This window comes from Crotalus tigris, unplaced genomic scaffold, assembly GCF_016545835.1.
Source record: "Crotalus tigris isolate CLP2741 ecotype Arizona unplaced genomic scaffold, ASM1654583v1 scf7180000024326.325410, whole genome shotgun sequence".
Classification (NCBI taxonomy): Eukaryota; Metazoa; Chordata; class Lepidosauria; order Squamata; family Viperidae; genus Crotalus; species Crotalus tigris.
In genome coordinates, this window is record NW_024100497.1 from 98,824 (window position 1) to 112,237 (window position 13,414).

Genomic DNA, 13,414 nt, shown 5'->3' on the forward strand with positions numbered 1-13,414 from the left:
CGCAAATTTGATGAGTTCCCCATCTATCCCCTCGTTCAAATCGTTGATAAAGATGTTGAAGAGCACTGGGCCCAGAACGAGCCCTGAGGCACCCCACTACACACTTCCCTGCATGTAGATGCAGTTCTATTGAGAATCACACGATAAGTATGGCTGGTCAGCCAGCTATGAATCCATCTGGTGGTGATGCTGTCTAACCCACATTTTTCTATCTTATCGAGTAGTAGGTTGTGATCTACTTTATCAAATGCCTTATTGAAGTCCAAGTAAATTATATCCACAGCATTCCTCTGATCCATTAATTTTGTCACTTGGTCAAAGAATGCAAAAAGTTTTGTCTGGCATGATCTGTTTTTGACAAACCCATGTTGACTTTTAGTAGTGATTTTGTTTGTCTCTAGGTGTTCGCTGATTCGTTGTTTGATTATCTTTTCCAGAATCTTCCCAGGTATTGAGGTCAGGCTGATAGGTCTGTAATTTCCTGGATCCATTTTTTTTCCTTTTTTGAAGATGGGAACTACATCAGCTCTTTTCCAGTCCTCTGGAAGATCTTTGAAAAATATAGTTCAGTGGTTCTGAGATCACATCTGCCAGTTTCTTGAGAACCTTGGGGTGTAATCCATCTGGTCCTGGTGATTTGAACTCATCTAGGCTGGACAGGTGCTCACTTATCATTTTCTTGCCTATCTTTCACACTTCAGTCTTCACATACCTCTTTAGTCCCTCAGCTTCATAAATGTTAGAGAGTATGGATATAGAAGTGAGACAGAATATCTGAAGATTAAATCGTGGGGCAACTGGACCCAAGTTTATTAAAACTGAGATGTTTCATTACACATCCAAGTAACTTCTTCAGTCAAAGTGAAAATTTGGGTAGGCAGAGAATCAGAGAGTCATTTGAAAGAGCGAACTCTTGCCATACAGACTGTAGGAGGTTTCTCCGCAAAATGAAGATTTGCTTATGTTGGTTCTTTCCAATGACTCTCTGCCTACCCTAATTTTCGTTTCAATTGAAGAAGTTACTTGGATGAGTAACGAAACATCTCAGTTTTAATAAACTTTGGTCCAGCTGCCATGATTTCAGATACTTTTGCCTTGGATGATTGAACTTTATTTACAAGTGAGCAAAAGATGCTGATGCTTTTGAATGTGCCACCTAAAGTAATCCTGAGGGGAGGGGAATTGTTGACAACTCCACACATCCTGCCTCCTAGGTTGTAATGTTGGGGCTGGACTCAGAGAAAGGCAATGACCAGAAGTGTATATGCTCTTTAGAAGGCCAGATCCTGAAGTTGAAACTCAAATACTTTGGCCACCTAATGAGAAGGAAGGACTCACTGGAGAAGGGCCTAATGCTGGGAAAGATTGAGGGCAATAGAAGAATGAGACGACAGAGAATGAGATGGCTGGATGGAGTCACTGAAGGAGTAGATGTGAACTGAAATGGATTCCAGAAGATGGTAGAGGACAGGAAGACCTGAAGGAACATTGTCCATGGGGTTGCGATGGGTCGGACATGACTTCGCAATTAACAACAACAAATACAGACATGAAGAATGACTCAAGAAATATATTATTTCTATTGAGACATATGGTATGCTCAAATATGGATCTACCTCATTGAAAGGAAACAATAAGAACTATAGGAATCATGACATTGAAGAAGGATACACATCACATGACCTTGTTTGCTCTATAAGGGAAGCCATGGAGATGTTACATTTCATTTTGAAGCAGGTAGAAGTGAATGAGCTTTTAATAATTAAACTGTGCAAATATGCTTGTATGATAGAAGAGAAGCTATCTATCATGCCTGATGGCAATTAAGAATGATATAAATAAGTCAAATACTTTAGATAGAAGTATAAGGTGATATATTTTAAAAAATGTATTGGGCCACTTTAGTCTTCTCAACCTGTTTCCCCATTGTTCTCCAGCTTGACTGGATTTCAGTTGTCATTTGGATTACAACAAGCGAAGAAGCTGGGATTAGGGCCTGATATTTGCCTGCTCATATTATTTGAAAGGCTTTTCTACTTAAAATGGATATGAGATATGAATCCTGCTTCATGCTTCCATTTCAGTGCTTCAAATGGAAATGATTCTGGCAGATTGGAGGCCTTGTGAATGACACATCATCATGATGTATATGCAAATCCACCCTAAGCTTAGGCAGATACATAATATGATTACTAATGTGCCTTCCTCTTAAGATTTAAAATTCTTATGTTTATTTTTTGTAAGATGGTTGACTAATCCCTGTAAGTGTAATTAAGATGAAGCCAGGATAAACAGGATAACCCTACACCAAAATAATTAGTTGGTGGGAGCTACAGATTTTAATTTTGATAGCCACAAATCACAAGAATACTTACTTCGGCATCATTCTTTTAATTATATTGTTTCTTTTTATTATTAGTTATTAAACTAATTTGAAGTTATGAGATCCCTAATATCCCATCATACATTTTTTTCTAGTATAGCCAACATATTGAATTGAAAATAAGCTTTGAATCAGACTCTGCAACATTCTGTCTCCCGATTTATGAACTCATCATCTCTATCCTGTATAGCCACTGGGCTATGGGATGATGGAATTGAAGCCGAACACACTAGAGTGCAACTACTGTTCTCAAATGATTGCTCTGAAAGATAGTGATAAGACTTGGTAGCTATTTTGCTGATACAAGAAGAGTCATACACACCCTCTTGCACTCAGGGATAGCATAAGAAAAAGGTGGTTTTCGTTTAAGAAGTCACTTGTATCCTCAAAGAGAATATAGAGGAGAGATATGTTTGCCAATGGAGGTAACAAATTAGGAACCCAGAAATATCCTGCTTCTGGTTTCAAATACTTACATATAATTACTGTGGTAGTTTATGGTTTACTCGATGTCAAAGAGATGACAGTTAAAGCATGCAAAGCAAAACCGAAGTCTTTATCAGACCTTTGTCTAAGTTTTGTTTTAACAGGAGCAAATTGAAGGAAAGCCCCCAAATCAATCAAAGATTCGAAGAGCTGAGTCAGGGTTGTCAGCCAGTCCAGAAGTCAGAATTTCACAAGCAAAAACCACACTAATGTCATGCAAGAGCCAGAGATCAGAAGTTGCTTCCAGCAAAGGAACAGGGTTCAGGACTGCCTCCTAAATCAGTTTGCAGCCATTTGTCATTAATAATGAGATTTACTCCTTTAATTTGCAAGAAGCCTCAACAAACACCACTGATCTGCTCTCCATTCTATTCACTGAGTATGAATAGAGCTGGGTGATCTTACATCCTCCTCCTCTGACTAATCCAGCTGTTCAGGTAATGTCTATTTTTGATCAGCATCATGTGATCCCTGACTTTATCTCTCCTGAGGCTGATATTCCACTGGGTCAGCTGGAGCAGCTTCTTAAAAATCATATTCAAAGGCTAAGGCTTGGGCCATGACAGCTAGCATTTTTCCTAATTAACAAAATGCATTAGAGAAAAGGGGATATTAAACAATCTTTTGCCAAATTAATAACTCGGAATACCTCATTTTAGCCTCTTTGTCAGGGGTGTCAAACTGCTGGCCTGCTGGCCTGCAGGCCGGACGTGTCATGTGGAAGCTGCGCCCACCCCATTGCCAGCAATGGCAAAATTGGCCTGATACGTTGTGCGACATCACGTCGTGAGTTTGACATGCCTGCTCTAATTACATTTCCAGTATGATGTAATCCAATATGATAATTCTAGAAAAAGTTTTCTTTAAAATGAAGAACTGAGAGGTCCTCCCCCACTCCCAATATAAAGAGTACAAGTTCCATAAGGAGCAAAATCTTATTAGTATCAAAGAGCTTTTTTGCTACTTCAAGTAGCTACTGCAGGAAGATGGTAGTCCCAATAGAAATTATGATAGCAGCAGCTATTTGCTATGCAATTTGCCTGGATATTTGCATAAACATAATACACATAGAGTTACCAGATCTGGGCTGCAAAAATCTGGATAATGGCTAGATACTGTAACCCTTTACTGCCGGTACTACTTTGCTATGACCCTTTACTGCAAATTTCTGGATTTCTCCAACTAGAATCTGAAAGTCCCAATGATTTCTGCTTTGGTTCTGCAACTGATAAAAATCAATTGATGTAATAACCTAGATCACTGTAGTGAGATACAGCGCAACAAACATGCTGAATTAAGTCAACATTTTTCACTGCTATCAATTCAGCACTTAGATTCTTCTAGCTCAGGGGTCTTCAAACTTGGCCCTTTTATGACTTGTGGACTTCAACTCCCAGAATTCCTCAGCCAGCGTGCCTGGCTGAGGAATTCTGGGAGTTGAAGTCCACAAGTCATAAAAGGGCCAAGTTTGAAGACCCCTGTTAGCTGCTGGCAACCACGTGCTAAGACTTCAGTGCATTGTATATGAGACACTCAAAACCTTGAGCCAATCTCTAATTCTGCTTTTTGGATAATCTGAATGAGTATCTTTTTAGTTCATTTTCTTTTGCTATGAATATTCGTTTGTCTATGGACACAGCTTGAATAAGACCTGTACAATGTTAAACAACTTTTAGAACATCTGATACTTTCTACGAATCTATAATTGGCTGTACCTGGAAAACAGCTACAGCTTTTAAACTGGTGTTGCCTCTTGGCCAGCCTCTCTAATGGAAGGACATAGACAAGCAGTTGCTTAAAGTAGCCTTCTTGCTGTGGTTTAATACAAATTTTGAATGAATTATTCAGAACCTTTTAGGTTTGGCACCTCATTCTGTTGACAGTGTTTTGGTTACTGAATTTATTTTCTACTGTACCAAGTGTGACTATTATTTTACAGCAGTGCATAAAACACCGAAGAGAGCCAAAACAAACAGGATGGCGTTTAACTGCTTTTCCTAATGACAAAAGCCAGTTATTAGAATAAATATTGCCTGACGTGTAGCATGCTGGAATGCGGAAATTAAATGTTCAATGTTTATTTATTTAATTTATATGATAGCCTGGAGCTTTTTTGGGAGGAGGGGGAGGGGGTTTGGATCACGTGAGAGGGAGTTCCAAGATTCCAGTTCAGAATATGGAAAAGTAATACACAGAATGGATATATTATTCATTGACCATGGCATCATCTCTTTCTACCTATGGGCCGGGCATGCTGTACTAGTTTTCTCACCTGCCTGTTGTTAACTAAATATGTCTCTCTCTTTAGGGGGTAAAAAGGAACTTCCTAGTAATCTCTATCTCTCTTTCTCTCTCTCCTCTTCAAGATAGTTTAGATATTTCATATATTTCTTTTAAAAAATCCAACTTTTACTTCAAATCCTAACAAATGCCTGCTGGCATTCACTGATAGCTGGGTTAAGGCATGCAGTTATCTGCACTCAGGACAACTATATGATGAGCTTTTATTTGTTCTTTTTAAGTGGGACCTGCTGCTACTTAATTATTGAGTATTATTTTAGTATTTTGCATTTTTCTCTACTTAGGAGCACATAGTCTAATGATTGGTGCCGAGTTGATGTGTCCAACATTATTGTAAATGTAAATTTTTGTTTGCTATTTCATTATTTTATTGTTTTTATGACTGTTTCATTTATTGGTTTTATGGTTGCTTATGATGGGCAGCCATATAAACCTTTAAAATAAATACATATTGTAAATCTATCCTGACTAAAATAGCTGCCATGTTCTCTTTTAACTTACTTACTGGGATAGCTGGGTTTTTGGTTAACATATTCTTAAACAAATAAATGGCTTGATGATGATCTATGGCTTTTTTGAGGGAAGGGGGAATAAACAGGTAATCTACAGACTTAATCAAGTTTTATTTAAAACAAGGACTATCGTCACTTTTAAGGTGTTCAGATGACATACAGGTTGCTCCATTTACCTATCTCTAGATCCTTTCACCCTAATAATTTTTCCCCCTCAGTCCTAACATAGAAACTCATCTGAAAAGAAAATTGCCTAGAAACAAATTATTCCAAAATTTTATAGAAGTCAGCTATTGACAATGGAAAAATTCAAAAACTCACTCTGCCCTTTGCCACTTAAAAATCAGATTGTAATTCACGGTGGCCACTCCCATGAGACCCTTTGTCCTCATTTCAAAATATTCTTCAAAAATGAAATGCCTTCAGAAAAAAAAAACCCAGGACAAATGGGAGTGTGGATTTGCATAACAGGATTAAAAGGATGTGCTAAAGTACCGACATAGACTACATTATACCTAATTACAATAACATTACTTCAGAAAAGAACTCTCCTTAATTTATAGTATCTGCCTCCTCCATCCTCAAGTCTTTTTACCATTCCATATACATAAAAAAGCTAAGGGAAAACAAAAAAGATCAACACCCAGAAAAGCAAGGGTTAAACCTCAGGCAAACAAGCAGAAAACCATACCATAATTGAGGGACTACCAAGGAAAAAAAACCACATCCCCATTAACACTGGTGGGCCAAGTTACTGTAGATAAACCCCACACATATCTTGCACTGATAATGTTACCAAGTTAGGTAATGAAATGTCTACAAACAACCAAGACAGCACCAAGGACTCCAAGTTCATCCTAAGCTACATGTATTCTCTTCTATTAAAACAGTCCTTTGTTTGACTAGATAACCTTTTGTTTCCTTTTTTTAAATGCTCATTTGATAGTTTTGAGGCTGTTGGTATCTGCAGAAGTAGAACACAATTGGTAAAAACCAGCAGGCACTTGGGCAAAGTTTAACATTCTGATGGGAATTACAATTACCAAGATGAGTCTTCTGGAGGAATCAAGTTCATTATAAACATTCTAAAATTTGTCAGTGCCAAAGAAAGCATAGCAATTTATGATAGTGATTTTTTTGTTCTTAAGATGCCAAGGACAGATACAACAACTGAATGTTCTGATCTACATAATTAGAATATATATTCAGCAATCACTTGAACAACAATTATGATTTGGATAATTTATAATACCTGATTCATGTTTTTTTCTAGATATTGTTCACAAGCTTCTTTGTTTCATGGAGTATTTCATATGAGAATTGAGGCTATGTTATGGTACATATTTGATGGTTGAAAAATAGAGGGTTTTTTAAAAAAATATTAATATATCTGGGCTACTTTCTAATCCATTAAGTAGGGTAAGACCACTCGTATAAGGGATTGATTCAATTTTGGCAAGCTTAAGGGGATTTCTAAAAATGGTTTCCTAGCCTAAGACCAAATAACATTAGCATATTATGACTTTAGGTACTCCATGAGCCTCTGATTGATGAAGATCCAGTTTTCATTGCCACCTGCACAGAGCGAGAATTACGTAAGAGGAAAAAACGGAAATTCAGTCTCTGGGTACGGCAGTGCTCATCAACCGGGTTTATATGCCAGGTAAGTGCCAGAAGAATGGATTGCTAAGTTCCAAGCCATCATTTAAAGAAGCTGTGTCTATCCTTTTCAGTAGACTTCTGTTGTCTACAGAAAAAAATATAGATACAAGTTTATAGATGTGTGATTCATACCCAGTTGAAGTTTCCCCAAGATATTGAGTAGGAAGTTTTTTAATGAAACTTCCCTAGCAACAGATGGCTGTATATAGCAAGAATTGAAGCAAAAATAGTTCTAAGACATTTCATTGTCATGGGGGTGCATAAGTAACCTACCTTTCAAAATTTATGTTTTGGGGCTAATCTCTGAGTACAAAACAATGGACGCTGTTAAATTCCATTCAGCAGTGTTAGTTCATGCTATGGCTACGTCAATTTGATGGAGTGTAGCAATTTACTTCCGCTGAGATCCTGACAATTTTCTTTCTATCCAATCCTTCTGCTAGTTTTCTCCCAAGTGAACATTACGTTATCCATGGGATAACTTCTCATTCTTTCTGATTCAATTACCTGGGTCAGTAGACATGGAGATATTTCTCTTAATCTCATTCAAAGAGCAGGATATAATTTTTTAAAAATATAAATAAATATAAATAAATTTCTCCTAAACTCAAGAAGTAGGCCAACAAGTCCTATTATGTTTCCAGAAAGCCCATCCGACTATCATTTTTGCTATGTTTATTTGGACTCAGTTACCAGTCATGATGAGTGCACTGTTGGAAGACCTGAAAGAACAATTTGAGATAGATTGCCATACAGAAATTTATCAATTTGGTTGCTAGAAACTGAAAACAAGTTGATGGCATGTCTATCAATCAATCAATCAGTCTACATGTTTTTTTGACATGGAGGGCTAGAAAGTAGTGAATCCATACTGTAGGAAACTTTGGACTCAATTTATAATGGACCATAACTTTCTGAATTGGTATTTTGAAATTCCCCCCTTTCATCTTATGAAGTCTGTCATGATCACCAGTTTATTTATTTATTACATATATATATATATCCTTCTTTCTAGGAGCTACAATAAACTGGTTTCCAAAGGTTATTCCCATCATTTTATTCTCAACAGAACTTGGTTAGTCATAGAAGTCATATTAATCTTAGGGCAGAAAGAGAGCTTGGAAGTCTTCTAGTCCAACACTCTGCTCAAGGCGAGATACCTTGTATCATCCTGGACAAATGGTTGTCCAATCTTTTCTTGAGAACTTCCAGTGACAAAGCACCCACAACTCCATAAGGCAAGCTATTCCACTGATTAATCACTGTCAGAAAATTTATCCTTAGTTCTAAGTTTGAAGTTCTAAGCTTTAAGAAGCTTCCACCCATTGCTTCTTCTCCTGCCCTCAGGTGCTTTGGAGAATAAGCAAAACCACTCTTTTCTGTGATAGCCACTCAAGTACTGGAAGACAGCTATAATGTCACCTCTAATCCTTCTCTTTGATAGGATAGACATATCTAGTTCCTTAAATCATTTATTATATGGTTTAGTTCCAGACTAATAATAATAATAACAACAACAACAACAACAACAACAACAACAACAATAATAATAATATAACACTTGTCGATAAGAAAGACAAAAAAGTCTGGACAGTGGACGTGGCAGTGCCTGGAGACACCAGAATAAATGAGAAAAAACGAGAAGATAAAAATACAAAGACCTACAAACAGAAATAGAAAGGCTGTGGCAAAGGCAAGCAAGGGTAGTATCAATAGTAATAGGTGCCTAGGGTGCAATCCCAAAACAACTGGAGCACCACTTGAACACCATTGGCATTGACAAATTCGCCATTAGTCAATTGCAAAAGGTGGCCTTACTAGGAACTGCTTCCATCCTGCGACGATATCTGTAATACCATCGAACATCCACATCTGCCTATCCCAGGTCCTTGGTAAGGACTTGATAGGTAGACAAAAATGCCAAATCCAGTCTGAACATCTGGCTGACTCTGCAATTATTATTATTATTATTATTATTATTATTATTATTATTATTGATGATGATGATGATAATAATAATAATAATAATAATAATAATAATAATAATAATAATAATAAAAAAAAAATTGGAAAGTATCTTGGAGGTCATCTAGTCCAACCCCATGCTTAGGCAGGAAACCCTATACCATTTCGGACAAATGGTTGTCCAGTCTCTTCTTAAAAACTTCCAGTGTTGGAGCATTCACTGCTTCTGGAGGCAGGTTGTTCCACTGGTTAATTGTTCTAACTGTCAGGAAATTTGTCCTTAGTTCTAGGTTGCTTCTCTCTTTGGTTAGTTTTCATCCATTGTTTTTTGTCCTGCCTTCAGGTGCTTTGGAGAATAGCTTGGCTTCCTTTTCTTTGTGGCAGCTCCTGAGATATTGGAATACTGCTATCATGTTTCCCCTCGTCCTTCTCTTCATTAGACTAGACATACCCAATTCTAGCAACCGTTCCTTATATGTTTTAGCCTCCAGTCCCCTGATAATCTTTGTTGCTCTTCTCTGTACTCTTTCTAGAGTCTCAACATCATCCTTGTGTTCCTCTCTGCACTCTTTCTAAGGTCTCAGCATCTTTTTTATATTGTGGTGTGGTATGGCAAACTTACAGTGTGGTGTCATGATGAAAATTCTGGACAAAAACTGAAGAAATTAGACTGAGACTTACCATTACTTCCTCGTAACCTAAGCTACCTTGAGCTAGCTAGACTTGAACATTGGGTCCTATCCAATAAAATGCAGTTTTATGGTGAGAAAAGTAAGACCCAGAGGGATCTACAGCTCCACCCCGTCCCCCACCTGCCTCGTCTCATGGCGGCAATGGCGCGATGTGCGCTCGGCCTCTTGCTGCCAGCGGCCACAGCAGAAGTGGGGTGGCAGCCATGTGGGCTACTGGACAGGGCTTTTGGTGCCACCACCACAAGGCGAGGCAGGTGTCACGAAAAATATAAGACACCCCCAAAATTAAGACCTAGTGCCTCTTTTGGAGGCAAAAATAATATAAGACAGGGTCTTACTTTCGGGGAAACACAGTAGATCCCTCTCACAGTTACTACTGTTGAATCAGGTACTGCCTATTCTATACTTGTGCATTTGGGTTTTCCTGCCTAATTACTGGATCTTACTTTTCTCACCATAAAACTGCATTTTATTGGATAGGACCCAATGTTCAAGCCTAGCTAACTCAAGACTAGTTTAGGTAGCTTAGGTTAAGAGGAAGTGATGGTAAGGCTCAGTCCAATTTCTCCAGTTTTTGTTCATGATTTTCATCATGAAAACCACACTGTAAGTTTGCCATACCACAGCACTGATCCCAAATGTTTATAGAGTAGCTCCATACCCTTCACTGTAATATTAAGTAATATTAGGTTTCAGCCATGGGAAAAAGGCATAATCAAGCAGTTCCCATGCATACGTGGGCAAAAGAGGCAAATGAAATTACATGTATCACAATGTTATGGAATACCTTATTCAACTTGATAATGTAATCTGTTATGTTGCTACTGATGCAAATTCCATAAATTGTTTTATTTACACAATGATATCTTAAAGCATTTGACTTCATTGTGGCTTGTACAAGATGCTTATGTTAATTGAGTGTGCAGAGAGATGGAGAGCTGACTAGTGAGTAACAGAAAGCAAATTCTGGACTCTCCAATGATGTAGAAAATCTGAAGTTTATTTTTTCCAGTCCTTTGAGCATCAGGGACAGGAGTCAACATCAAAAACAGATCCTTTGGAATCTCAGCAATTACAAATGAAGAAATCGAAGTAACTCTCAAAATAAAACATCTAACCAAGGAAGTAAATAGGTCTGGTTGCAGTAGTTTATTTATTTTATTTATTGAGAAAATTTATATGGCTGTCCAACTCACTTATGATGACTCCAAGCAGCTTATAGATATACAGGAAGAGCCCAATATAAAAATCCAATAAATCCCCACCCCACTGTCAACGACAATCAATCCAAGTCCTTGATGGGTCCATATTACTCTGGGGTTCTGTTAGCCTTGTTGTTCAGCCTTGAGGCTTGTTCTCCTATATTCACATAGTCTCCATAAGCCTTCTGGCCTCAGCATATCAGCAGGGCCTTACTTGAGCAGTCTCTAGTCTCCTCCTTCCTTCTAAGTAAGGCTTTGTAGCATGAAGAACCACCTCTCTTTTCTGCCTGGGCAATGAGCTCAATCCTGGCCAGGCAACAGGGAAGGGTGGGAAAATTTATTTATATAGGCCTGATGAAGCTTGTCTAGCAGAGCACTTTCTCTATCTGCTTCTCTTTGTCCTCCTGTGGCATCTGCCCCCTCCTTCAAGCTTCTTCTCCAACCCTCACACCTGCCTTTTCTTTAGAGCAGCCTTTATGCTTAGCAAGTGCTGAGTTTGCAGGCACCCATTGCCATACTTACAAGGAAGCTGGTGTTTTCCCTTCACCCCACCGAGTTATTATGAAAGCACATTTTTTTTATTAAGCAATGTGCTGTTTTGCTTTGCATGGTAACAGACACAGAACAAAAGCTATAGATTATAAAGCATATCTGGCAAAAAATATAGTCATTTCAAACAGGCTGTAACAGTAATTTATGTTCTGTCCATCTTCATTAAACTATATCATCCAACTGTTAGGTCAATGAATATGGATAATATTCAGCACATCAAGGTATCAACCTCAACAGCATGAACAGACGAAGGCAATTGACACTTGTGTTGGCTTCCAAATAACATTCACAATAATCTCAAGAGCTTTTGTTTATCAGCGTCTTGAGAGCACTTTCTTCACATTGGAAAAGAGTCACGTAGGAAAGGATTTTTATGAAGTTCTGAAATGAACACTTCAAAGCATGAACCCCTTAGGTCCATGGTTGCAATGACAGATGTGGGATTTTTTTCCCCCTAGTGACTATATACTTAAATGCATATTTGACTTTATGTTGATGACCTCCTGGGTGCATTTATACAAAGGCCAAGTTGAAGTCAACCACTTATTTGGAGACTGCCTGCTGTTCTGTGCAGGAAGAAAACAATAATTTGCTCAGTATTGTAAAAGAAACTTTAGTTGTGGGGGGGAATGATTAGTCTTACAGATATATAATTGAATTAAATGAGAAAAATTGTATTATCTCTGCTACTATCCTTATGTGTGCATATTCCCCAAAAGGAATTTGTACAAACCTAGTGTTAAAAAATATACTTAACTTGTAGTTAAGTATATTGAGGCTATCAAGCCATTGCGTTAAACCATAATATGATGTACTCTTCTGGACATGATATGTTACTTGAACATAACAATTGTGATTAATTAGGATGTTGTGTATTACATGAAGCTAGTTCCTCTGTGCCTAGGCTATCATCATCCATAGAGGAATACTTGCCTTATTTTTAATAGCAGCTGCATCCCCATTGATCAAAGGATAGAACCTTGAAGCTGATCTTCTGACATGAAACTGACATTTATTAGCCTCATGTTAGACATTCCTTGATCTAGTAGCTTTCAGTTGCCTGTTTTGGATTTGAAGAGAATCTAATTATATGCAGACTTAGCTTGTCTGCATAGGAAAAATAAAGTTCAGAATTTGGAATTTAGAATCCTCTTGTATATAGAATAGAATAGAATAGAATAGAATAGAATAGAATAGAATAACAAAGTTGGAAGGGACCTTGGAGGTCTTCTAGTCCAGCCCCCTGCTCAGGAAGGAAACCCTGTACCATTTCGGACAAATGGTTGTCCAATCTCTTCTTAAAAACTTCCAGTGTTGGAGCATTCACAACTTCTGGAGGCAAGTTATTCCACTGATTAATTGTTCAAAGTGTCAGGAACATATCCTTGAAGCTGAAAAAAAGGGAGGGGCACTCTTTGAGAATTTGGGATACAGCGCCAGACGTTCCCACTGAATTGTACACATTGAAGTTGCAATGGGTCAAATTATTAGATACAAAGGAATAATAAGCTTGCCTTTATTTAAGTTACAAACTTAATAAATAAATAAATAAATAAATAAATAAATGGCAAATGACAAATAAAATAAGATCTCATTTTGGTCCTGTTCTGCTCATCTTATGCATTTCAGTGCATAAATCAAAGTCAAGGGCACTTTTCA

At 37.8% G+C, this 13,414-nt stretch overlaps 1 protein-coding gene across 1 annotated transcript in view; it reads left to right on the forward strand.

Moving 5' to 3' along the window:
* PGBD5 (piggyBac transposable element derived 5) overlaps positions 1-13,414 on the forward strand; it is an 81,472-nt gene that overhangs the window by 49,041 nt on the left and 19,017 nt on the right. The window contains exon 3 of the mRNA XM_039325318.1: positions 7,211-7,345. Within this exon, the coding sequence (XP_039181252.1) occupies positions 7,211-7,345 (135 nt within the window). The remainder of the gene's footprint in view (positions 1-7,210; positions 7,346-13,414) is intronic.